Source organism: Nanorana parkeri, unplaced genomic scaffold (genome assembly GCF_000935625.1).
Source record: "Nanorana parkeri isolate BGI_ZX_2015 unplaced genomic scaffold, ASM93562v1 scaffold156, whole genome shotgun sequence".
Taxonomy (NCBI): domain Eukaryota; kingdom Metazoa; phylum Chordata; class Amphibia; order Anura; family Dicroglossidae; genus Nanorana; species Nanorana parkeri.
This window is the reverse complement of record NW_017306424.1, coordinates 902,010-913,861: the sequence shown is the minus strand read 5'-3', so window position 1 is coordinate 913,861 and position 11,852 is coordinate 902,010. Positions and strand designations below refer to the sequence as shown.

The 11,852-nt window shown below is 39.8% G+C and overlaps 1 protein-coding gene across 1 annotated transcript in view; it reads right to left on the bottom strand.

Moving 5' to 3' along the window:
- RASIP1 (Ras interacting protein 1) overlaps window positions 1–11,852 on the bottom strand; it is a 52,120-nt gene that overhangs the window by 27,226 nt on the left and 13,042 nt on the right. The window contains exons 4-5 of the mRNA XM_018554391.1: window positions 2,677–3,053; window positions 452–1,090 (exon numbers count right to left, since the gene is read on the bottom strand). Of these exons, the coding sequence (XP_018409893.1) occupies window positions 452–1,090; window positions 2,677–3,053 (1,016 nt within the window). The remainder of the gene's footprint in view (window positions 1–451; window positions 1,091–2,676; window positions 3,054–11,852) is intronic.

Genomic DNA, 11,852 nt, shown 5'->3' with positions numbered 1-11,852 from the left:
GGCCGCAGCTCACGCCCACGCGCACGATGGAAGCGGCATGTCATCCGCCGACACCGGGACCGGCAACAGCACGCCCCCTTCCGGGACCTCGTCCACATCTCCCCCAGCCAGGTAAGACATCCCCCGAAAATAAGACCTAGTGTCTTATTTCGTGCAAAAAAAAAAATAAGACAGTGTCTTATTTTTAGGGAAACACGGTATTAAAGAAAATTTTTAATTATCATTACACCAAGTCAGATGCTTGCATTTTTTTAACTTGCATTACAGAACCTCAATAGTTTGACTAGTTGCTTTCTTTATTACCCATTCTTCATTCTTTGGAGAACCCCATTTTCTTAATGTTGATATATAGACAGGTAAAGAAATAAATCATATAATAGAACCTTAAAGAATGCTACAAAATGCTGTCAAATATATAATGCAAACACATCAAATATGAAAATGGCCTTACCCAGACAACTTCCTTTATCATGGTGGCAATCTTCATTACAAGTTTAGGAAAGTGTCCAGGATCCAAGGCTCGTGTTGAGTGTTCAATGCAGAGGCTGAAGAGGTAGGCAGGGGCCAGTTTGAATTCAGTGCTTGGGTTGCCGGTTTTCTCAATAATCTCTTTCAATACAGCATCCTCTTCCTGAGAGCGGTATTGCAGCACCAAATCCTTGCTTTCTATATAAGCCTGGACAGCCTCTTGTCGCTCCTGGAGAGATCTCCCACACATTTGGCAGGAAAAGGCCCCACTCAAGCCAGGAGAGGACCAGGACTGAGGAAGCCAGGCAGGTCTGACCTGTGGCACTCTAGGGTCCTTGTACATGAAGAGAAAGTGCTCTCCAAGCCCCAGTAAATCACCAGTGTGGAGCTCAGCTTCTCTCTGGAGCACTGCTCCATTATGAGTAAGAAGGGCTCCCCGGTAAGGTCTTACACGGACTAGGTTCTTTTTAGTAGAGGAATCTAACCGCCATACACAACAGTGACGAGGAAGTATATCTGGAGCGGACAGAAAAGTATCAACGTAAGGTCCTTTGTCTTTTGAAACTTTTTCAGCTCTTCCAAACAGATGTTTCTTCCGGGTCATCACATATATCACAAAGTCCTGCTCCAAAAACACAATTTGAGAATGTTTTAGCAAAACAAAGCCACATCATTTAAATTAAAATACATTTAGGAAGTTAGATGTTGTCATTTGTACTGCATACTGGTCTTACAAGGGAATCTGAATATCGAATCTTTAATTATTAATGAATTAATAATTAATTTCCCTCATATTTACCTTTAATTTATTTGTAGTATCAGGGACAGCTGTTGCCTGTTAACTGCCTGACCTCACACACTGCAAGTTTGGAATATGGGAGATGGGAGGTCAAGTAGGTGATGTATCAGCAACTCTGCCAGACTTCAAGTGACCTCTGACCATGTCATGCTTCAGATGTACATACAGTATATAGTATACAGTATATGTCACACAAAAACACACAAAGATGTCTGCTGCATGCGTTTGCCACAAATGAATCAGTCACAATACTCAGCCATTTCTTCTTTATAAAGAAGAACAGACTTACCTCTACCACAAGTGATTACTAGCTATGTACCAATATAACTCTTGCGTGCCACAAGTTCCCAGGGTATATGCTTTTTCTATTTATATCTGAAGCCTTTAGTTCTCCTTACGTCTGCTGGTGTCAGTAAAGTGTATAAAGCTTTAAAAAAATGTGTGCATTGCAATCTATGTCAACCAGCTGCTTCTCCAACTCTCACACTAGCAACTAACTTAAACTCAATGTAACTTAACCTTGAAATGACCAATATCCCAAGAACAATACTAAAAACAAAATCTGCAATTTATTATCATTGTTAAACATGAAACATCTTCAGAGCGGAAAATCTGAGTACCTAAGAACAAGGTATTGGAGGGGATTGACAGCTGGAGAACTAACATTTTCCAGAGAGATCAGCAATGGCTTTCAAGTGTATCACATGATTGGTGTCCTTTATATCCATTGAGCCCTTCCTAAAAAAATCAACAGAATAGGTACTTCTATTTTCATCAACAATGTTTAAGCAGAATGTTATATCTTGTTGGAAGCTCTCTACATTCTGTCTGAACACTGCACAGAATATTGGACATGCAGTATGTGATGGTGTCATCTTGCAAATAGTATTGTGATATCGCAAGAACCAGCCTTTAATTTATGAATATGGTGTCCAAGAGCTGAGAATGAGAGTGTCAGTCATCACTAAGCACAACACACATTTCCACTTATTTAGAGAAGGAAGATGATACCCATGTTATTAACTTGTACCTTAGAAAGATGAAAAGATACATTTTAATAGGGACAGTGACTGTGAGCAACATTATCCAAATGGTATTAGGTATCTAGTACAGGTCAAGACATCTCTCCAAAAAAAACCCACAAAACAACATGTTATGACCCTAAAGGATATCATTCAAGCAAAATTTCCCTAAAACATATTTGAGTTAAAGCAGCTTTGTATACAGTAAAAACATTTTGTACTGACTGAACAATACATATCCAATAAAGAAAGCTCTTGTAACTTCTTAATTTAACAATTTCTATTGTTACCTAAACTGTTTAAACCCTTTGCTTATCAAGCGTAGAGAATGTAACATGTTGTGCACCATTCATGCAGAACTAAAAAAAAGTAAAAATAGGTCCTCACCACATCTTTATTGTAGCCTTGCAGCAGAAGAAAGTATGGATGCTCAGATGGGGGCTGAATCAAATACTGAGTAAACCGTTCAAAGTCCAAATCTGGTTGGTCTGTAGTGTCATCTGTGCCATCAACATTGCTATTCCGTTCAGCTAAATTTTGTGTGCCATCCTTCTGATTTGTATCTCCATCCTGCCCAGCATCTGTGTCATTGGCTACCATACTCTTTATGCTCTTCCGCTCCCTCCGCTTCTTGCTGTTTAAGTTGATGTCACTTATGCTGCGACGTAGGGAAATGCTTTCATCCCTCTCCCTTAATGGAGCATTTCCACCAGAAGCTGCCCGAGAACGGCTCTTCTGTAATCTACGAGCTTGAGCATTGATTCCTGGTGGTAGAAATAACAAATTCATTTGAATGTTGATAATAGGAAGTTACTTTCATTTAAAACATACCCAGTTCCCTAATAGTTCTCTTGTTAGCTAAAAGGTAGGTCTGACAGTTCTACCAACTATAACTTTTTATGTAAATATGTGAAAAAACATAATTTCATATTATGAAATTGAAACTTTAGTTGTATTTTCTATGTGCAAATAGGTCATAGACAGAAAGTATTTTAGTTATAAAAAAAAAAAAAAAAGGTTTGTTACATTTTATTTCAGATAGATTAAAATCAGATAAATTAAAACATTCTGGCGTATGCAATGCATTTTATAATCATGCTGCTTGTTGTATCAAGAGAGATTAATTCCTCTGTGGTTATATAGGGGTTAATATATGGAACGTCTGCCCAATCATCACAGTTCACATGGCATTCCTGTCACAAGAGGGAAATTCCTGTGCTCTTTGGCTTAATCTAGTGGCGGGAATGCCGAGCAAACAACTTTGTCTGCATATTACATGGGCTATATAAAGGTAGGACAACAAGGAGGAAACATAACATAACAAGGGAATTAATAAGTTTATTTTTGTAAATTGGTTTAGTTTGTGTAATTGGTTAACAAGGGGCTTATTTTGGATATGCTATCAAGGTGAAGTCGGCAAGATTTAGACAGTTATTGGATGTGGAGCAGAAAGATAGCTGTGCTTCTTGATGAAAGAGTCGGGGGGGTGTATGGGGCGAGAGGAAATATTATGAGCTCAATTTTGAAAAAGATGAAGTAGTGTGAAATCCATACTGATATGGCAGGTAGTAAATTAGTAATACTTGAAGAGACTAAAGGGGTGAGCTGAGGAGCAGAGAGATGGATTTGGGTAATGTTAGCATAGAGATCTTATTGGAAGCCTACCCTTGGGAGGCAATTAAATTGTCAAGAGAAGAAGAGTAGATAAAGCATAGAAGAGGTATGGGGACAGAGCCTTCTTGGACCCCTACAGAAGGAGGAGGAGGGTATGGAGTTGTAGGTGACACTCAAAGAGCGCTTAGATAGGTAGGAGGAGAACCAGCAAAAAGCAGAGTCTTAGAGGCAAAGGACATGAAATTTATTGAGGAGCAGCAGGTAGAAAACTGTATCAAAGGCCTCAGAAAGGTCTAGTAGTATGAGTACGGAGTAGTGACCATTGATGTTAGCTGTTAGTAAGTCATTGGTAAGTTTTAGAAGGGCAATTTCTGTGGAGTGTTGTTGTTGAAAGCTATACTGTAAGGTGTAGAGAAGGTTGTTATTGCTGAGGTAGCAGTTCAGATGGTTGTAGACCTAGAAGTTTGGAGGTAAAAGGCGGTAAAAGGTGGTTAGGTGAGTATCAGAGTTGGATGAGAGGGTGGTAGTGACAGTGATGAAATAGAATTTCATGGCATCATGGAGGGAGGGATTATATTTGAGGACAGCTTTATACATCAGACTTGCTCAAGAACACGGCTATGACTTTTTTAGACTTTCATCTGTCATCTGTTGGCTGAAGCTGTAGTGTTGAGGCAAAATTCTGTGTGCAGTAAGCAAGTTTGTTCAGGGAGGACGAGAGCGAGCTTTTGAAGACAGAAGTAGCCAGGACAGGATAGGGGTCCGCAGCAGAGTAAAGAAGTGAAGGGTTAAAGTGGTGAATGTTTCTATGGGTAACTATTTGTTTCTTGGAGATAGAAGCAGTTGAAGACAGGGATATAGTCAAACTGATAAGGTTGTGATCAGACAGAAGAAAGGGGTCATTGGAGAGGTTGCAAGGAGTGCAGAGGCAATAAAAGCTCCAGGGTGTTGTTTTTAGAGTGAGTAGGAGTGTGTGTCCATAGTGTTAGGATAAAAGATGAGGTTAGGTTGAGAAGTTGAGAGGTAGCAGGGGTGTAAATTACAGCTTGCGCTATTGAGGTCTGTAAACAACAGGTTTTTTTTTAAATAGGTTATAAAGCAATAAATATAACCTATATAAATATAAAAGAGCCAAATGCTCCACCTACTAGTCAAAATATTCACATAGAGCATTTCATATTTACTTGAAAGTTTATGTTAACAAAAACTGTAGCTAGGCTATGCACATTAAAGTCTTTACATGTCCCTAACCGGCAGTAAATAAACTTTAAAACACACCATTAGTAACTTCTGTAGCTGCAGGCATTGTGGAACAATGTATACTTACATTTTATAGAGACACTGAAGTTGTTTCTAGTCAGGTTCTTGGCAGCTTTAGTGCCTCTGCTGTGAACTTTTGCAAATTAATTGTGCCACAGTGCCTGCATCTACCAAGATCAGTTAGGGTTTTTGTAAAGCTCATTTAGTGCTTTATGTATGTACATATTAAAAATAGAAAAAGCTATTTTAAAAATGTTAATTTTGAGGGGTTAAAAAGTCACAGGGAATAGGTTAGAAATGTACTTTCACCCTACAGCTTGGATATTTTGATATGATATTGTATACCATAAGATCTAAATTTTATACTTTAAGATCTAGAACCAGGGCTTTGAGAGGTCAGTTCTAATTTTAGAATAACACTCTTGAAGCACACCCATGATGTTGAGGGTTAAACAAGCTGGTATATGCATGATGCATTATCAGTATGCTGGCAGGCCTAAAGCCATGGCAATACCCAGGGCCGCCAAAAGAGGGTAGAGCAAGCCCTCCTGTACCGGCCCCATCAGTTCAGCAGGGGGGCCCAAGGACCTTTTAATTAGCTATGGATGCAGGAAGTGTGCTTATTTTTCCTAAAGTTTTTAATTTGGCTGTCTTCAGGTAAATTGACAGTGTATCTGTCAATTTACCTGAAGAAGGAACCCAGTATTCTAAAAAAAAATAGTTTTAATATTTTTTGTTAGCCACTAAAAGGTATCATTTTGACAATACCTTTGCCTTTTATATCTGTGTGCTTATTCCTGGCAAAATTGGTCCACCAGTCTTTTTTGCTGTCCATTTGTCATATTAGAATTAAGTGTCATATTTATTAAAAGAAGTGACATAAGTAAAGTACAAGATGAGATCATGGGCATGGCATTTACTGTGTGCTGTCGCAATCTCCTATGTATATCAGGAATTAGTCAGGAATTCCACAGACATAACTTTCCTGAGTAATTTCCTGAGTAACTAATTTCAATAGAGCCTACTTCCCATACATTAACATGAAGGTGATGCTAGTGTGTTGCAATTCAGCTGAAAAAGATTGCTATGACTAGAAATTCGGACAAAAATTTATAATGGAGCTGCATAATTACAAACACCCAGGAATGACGTATACTCTCTTCCTATGTTCCTACAATGACACCTCCCATAATGACTGCTAATTATTATGTACAAATAGCTACTGTGCTTTCTATGTGGTTATTATAGTTGCATAGTGTCCAGGATCCAGCGGGACAGTCCTGGGATTTTAAACAATGCAATGCAAGCAGATCATAGCTGGTGAAGGAGTGCAGCTCCCAGCACTGCAGTTGTGCCCGTTGGATGCAGTAATCTCCTGACCCACAGTTGCAAGACGCAGAGCAGGAGAGTGTTTAGTAAGAATTGACTCACAGTGAGTCCATGGAAAACGAATGCAGCTGCTCACGGCCATAGCAACCGACTACCAATAAATCACTTTCTGAACTTTGGTCATGTGGCTTACAATGGCCATTAATGGGGTATTTGTTATGTGCCAGTCCCTCAATATAAAAAGGCAGGGTTCCCAGCAGCCATATTGAGATTGCTTTTGCAAGCATAGGGACTCAGTGCTGCTGATTAAAGGACAGATTAGTGTAGAGCTTGTAGGCATTGGTGTTTTAAAGTAGATGTAAACCCTTACTGAATGTCCTGTAGGGAGCAAAATGCTGTGGGGAATTTATGGGTTTTTATATAGTGGTGTGCTGATGCGTGTGTCCAGCAGTGTCATTACAGCCCCTTCATATGCACTAAAGTCTAAAGTCATAACAGGCTGAATGTGTGTTTTAAAAGGGAATATTTATTGCTGGCTGCAAATTGAATTTCACTGCTAGGCAGCTGCATGTGTATTTTCAAAAGGTATGTTTCCAAATTGTTTCTGGCTAAAATTTTAAATTTGAATGGCCTTTGTTTTGTAACAAAAAAAAAACCATTCACAAATTGTTCTGAATGTATATATAACAGTACATATGCATGAACAGTGATTTACGCAGTATAAATATTGGAATGTGTCCTTTTGGATGTCAATATTTTGGAAAGTTATATTACATTATAGTATATTATATACTAGTGTTAGTATATTACAATTATATGTGATTTACATGATATTATTTTCTGCAGTCTAGCTCCCTGGGGGTTAGCCCTGGTTCACACCTAGGCGTATTGCATATGCGCGCCTGTCGCGCGTTTTTTTTTCCGCGATTCGCGGTAAAAAAATCACGCGACAAACGCGCGTTTCCGAGGGCTACTTGGCTGTATCCCAGTGGAAGCGCGCAACAAAAACGGCCCAAAGTAGTACATGTACCTTTTCAGGTGTGGGCCGTTTTGTAGCGCGTTAGGGACGGGCTGAAATACGCCAAGGTGTGAACCAGACCCATTGAATACAATGGGATTTAGATGTTTGAGCGTTTTGTTGAGCGTTACAAAACGTTCAGGTGTGAACGAGGGCTAAAGTTTTTAAACTGTGTTTTATGTTATCGGAAAAAAAATAGACTAGCATTGCATTATAGTGCCATCTACTGCTCAAAAGATACAATTACAGTCAGTAATACAATCAGTATGCTGTTGCATTTCCAACAGGTTATGGGCCCAGGCACTAAACAGAACACTGTGAGTCAACATGAGCCACATCCAAGCTACTGAAAGATGGTAAATAGTTCAGATATGAAGTTTGCAATCGCAAAACTCAACAATACCAACACCCTTGAGGAGAAGTGCAGGCCTTGTTCTGCTGACTTGTCTCATTAAGTTGCTGCTCCCTCCAAGCTTTTTGGTGCAGTCAAGTGTTTCCTCATGCATGTGGTACCCAAATGGCTGCTGCCTTTACCATGGCTGATACACTGCAGGCCAAAAAACAACTCCTCATTAGCCTAATTCTTTTTTTTTCACAGAAAATGAAAAGTGACAGTACACAAAAAATGATCAAGTACCCAAAAAGGGGGAAAACGGTTATAGAGAACTAAGTTAGATAAACTAAATCACCTGAATACACCAAAAAAACTCACACCCTCTAAATAAAGACATGAAGAAAAAAATTTCCCAATTATTTCCACATGGTAATCCTGCAATTAACACACTTCCAGTCCCTGGGTGGCTACACTCACTCCTCCATTGTATCTATTGAGGGAGCCATGGTTATTACTTAGGCCGGACTTCAAATATGCCTGCCTTTGTTCATGCCCATTACATTAGAAATGGAGAGATTAGTAGTTTACAAAAGAAAGATAAGAATATCTTATGCTTCCAGCTCACAGGAAGTGACAAGGACACTACATTTCTGGCAAGATCAACAGGTATTTTCTGTACTTGCTGGAAATGTTCTGCAGAATAAAAAAAAAAATAATGCAGCAATCACATCTGAGATCTGGTCAGCTGCAATAAGATGCATTTTAATTTTTGGGTTTAGGTAATATTAAATATGGCATCCACCTTTCACCATTGCCACCAATTACAGCGTCACACAATGTGCGGTGCACTTTCTTTAATTAACAGAAAACTGTCCCTGTCTCCTATGGCAAATGTTACTACTCCCTGGCTATTATGGAAAATACCATAGCAACCTTTCGTGCTTTTCTGTTTAGTTTTGGAAGACTGTGTTATTTTCTCCATGACAGATAAAGTGTTACTCTAACATTGTAAAAGGAATCTGTTTAGCAAAGCTTAGAATCAAGGATAAAAATAATGGAAATTGAGCCAGATCTTCTTAGAAAGGATGGCACAGTAAATGGCTCCCCTGGAAGTCATAACAACCAGATTCTCAACCCACAAAGACTATAGCGAACATATCCTCCCAGGTTCTTCCATGTTGCTTCCCAGCCAATCAGGAAGCAGGGCGCCGCGTCATTACACGGCGCCCGGCTTCCATGATTGGCCACCAAGCCGGCTCCATGCTTTCTCGTCACATAGTGACGAGAAGCATGGGACGACTTCCTTGTTAATCGGGAAGCCAGGTGGCGAGTCTTTACACGCTGCCCGGCTTCCCGGCTAATCAGGAAGCCAGGTGGCGAGTCATTACATGCCGTCTGGCTTCCTAAATGGGACTTCCAGTACTCGGTATTTGGTATTGGCGAGTACCGAAAAAAATTATCGGTACTCGTACTCGGTACCAAAATACTGGTATCGGTGCATCCCTAGTTATAATGACTGTATTCACTTAACACAGTCAAAAGATCCAAACACAGGCACTGATCAAATCAGTTAACTAAATGAGGCTAAATTAGCCTACACCTAGATGCCCCATTGCCCCCAGATGTGTATTCTGTCAGGGATGCCTAGTACACAAAGGCAGGGTGTCCAGGTAAAGCAGAACCTGATTCAATAAGAAAGCATATACTGTGCATTGGGTCAGAAGGGGATCAGTGATATAGTTGACCAAAGCTTTGCTATGCATGTCATCATTTAAGATGACATTTTGTGTATTTATTAAAAATCCTCAACAATATGCTTAGAGCACACAATTAATACTGACATTCAGTGATCTTATCATTGTTTCTCTATGCAATGCAAGCAGATCATAGCTGGTGAAGGGGGCAGCAGGGTGCTGTACTTAGCTTTCTGAAATAATCACAGCACCCTGCACAGTAGTATTCCTCTCAAGAGCCCTTAACCTCAAGCAGTGGGCTGGCTCTTGAGAGTTATGAAAATACTGCATTAAAATTCCTTGATGGATGCCTGCCAGGCAGGAAGAGTTGCCATTCCTAGGCAGGCTGTATTTGCAGGCTCTCCTCCCTAGGCAATGCCCACATGAGATGCTGAGCCTCTATGAATGAATGAACTGAAATAAAATGAATGAAAGAGGCAGAACAGGGACAGTACAGCTTGGGAGGAGTGGTAAATGATGCTGGATGTCCTCTAGACATAAAATATGTCATGAGCTATATGACTTGATGCAATTTCTAATGCACACTGTTTGAAGCACAAAGTGTGCAGGAAAATCAGAGAAATAATTTTCAGTAAAGAGAGAAGAGCCCATACCTCATGCCTCAGGGTTCTGTGCTGGGTCCCATATTGTTCAACTTATTTATTAATGACATCGGGGAGGGTGTTAACAGCGATATTTCCGTGTTTGCGGATGACACCAAAATAGGGAGGGTAATAGACACGGACTTAGACATTATAACAGTACAGGAGGACCTGGATAAAATAGGGGAGTGGGCATTAATGTGGCAGATGAGGTTTAATGTCGATAAATGCAAAGTAATGCACTTTGGAATTAAAAATAAACAAATGGGTTATACAATTATGGGTATGCCGCTAGGGAAGTCAGAAATGGAGAAGGATTTGGGGGTCATTGTAGACCACAAACTGAAAGATAGTTTGCAGTGCCAGGCTGCTGTAAACAAAGCTAGCAGGGTCTTGTCCTGTATTAAAAAGGGGATGTATTGCAGGGACAAGTCTATAATTTTTACACTTTATAGATCATTGGTTCGACCTCATCTGGAGTACGCGGTCCAGTTCTGGTCACCAGTACTAAGAAAAGATGTCCTTGAGTTGGAAAAAGTCCAGCGGAGGGCAACCAAACTAATTAGGGGTATGGAGGACCAGAGCTACGAGACAAGGCTACTAAATTTAAACATGTTCACATTGGAGGTGAGGAGATTAAGGGGGGATATGATCTCCATGTACAAGATGTTCAATGGTGGCAGCAACATTAGCGATAAACTGTTTAAAATTAACTCCATTACAAAAACTAGAGGCCACCACCTAAAATTGGTGGAAAAAAAATTCCAGCACAAGGGGCGAAGGGGGTTCTTCACAGTAAGATCAGTTAGGGTCTGGAACTCACTGCCACAGACAGTGATTTCAGCAAAGAATGTGGAATTGTTCAAGAAACTTTTGGACGATTTCTTAAGGGACCGTAATATACAGGGGTACAGGTACTCTTAGAATGAGATCCTAATAGGTTGGACTTGATGGACTAATGTCTTTATTCAACCTCAAATACTATGTAACTATATACAACTGTACAAACTGAAGGTAAGGCAGGAGATCAGCTTTAATAACAGAATGATCGCATTGTCCCCATATCAGCACATTACATTTCTTTGTCCTACAATATTGAATAAGAAGATTCTTTGCCACAAGAAGGCAGATAGACAGGAGGGAGGGTATAGGTATTAGATGCCAGGTCAGCACCAACACATTCCCATCACTCCACACCTTTTATAAGAGAACATAAGAATAAATATACCAAATATGTCTGATTATTTTTTCTAGCGATGTTTTGCTAGCTAGAGTTTGTTTCTGTAGCTGACCTGACTACAATGCTTCTCTAAGCAGTAACAAATGATTAGTGTGACATGATCATTAGTAGCTCTATAGGATATCATGGGTAGCTACTAAAGCTGGCAAAGCTGTCACTATCTAGCTCAATGTACTGCAACAAGTCAGACATTCAGTGACGGATCTACAAAGTGCTAGGAATTTCTATGGCGCACATCATTCTTTGACTGCAATTTTTTATTTTTAGCAACAAAACCTCTAAGGAGAAATTCTGTAGCATTTTGATGCTATGAAATTGCTAGTATGACATAGTATGAATTACTTTTTCCTATTAAGGGAAATCTATGTTCGCTTCAAGGGTTCCAGATGCCGATATATAGGTTTGTTCTGTCAATGTTAACAGGTCTGGGATC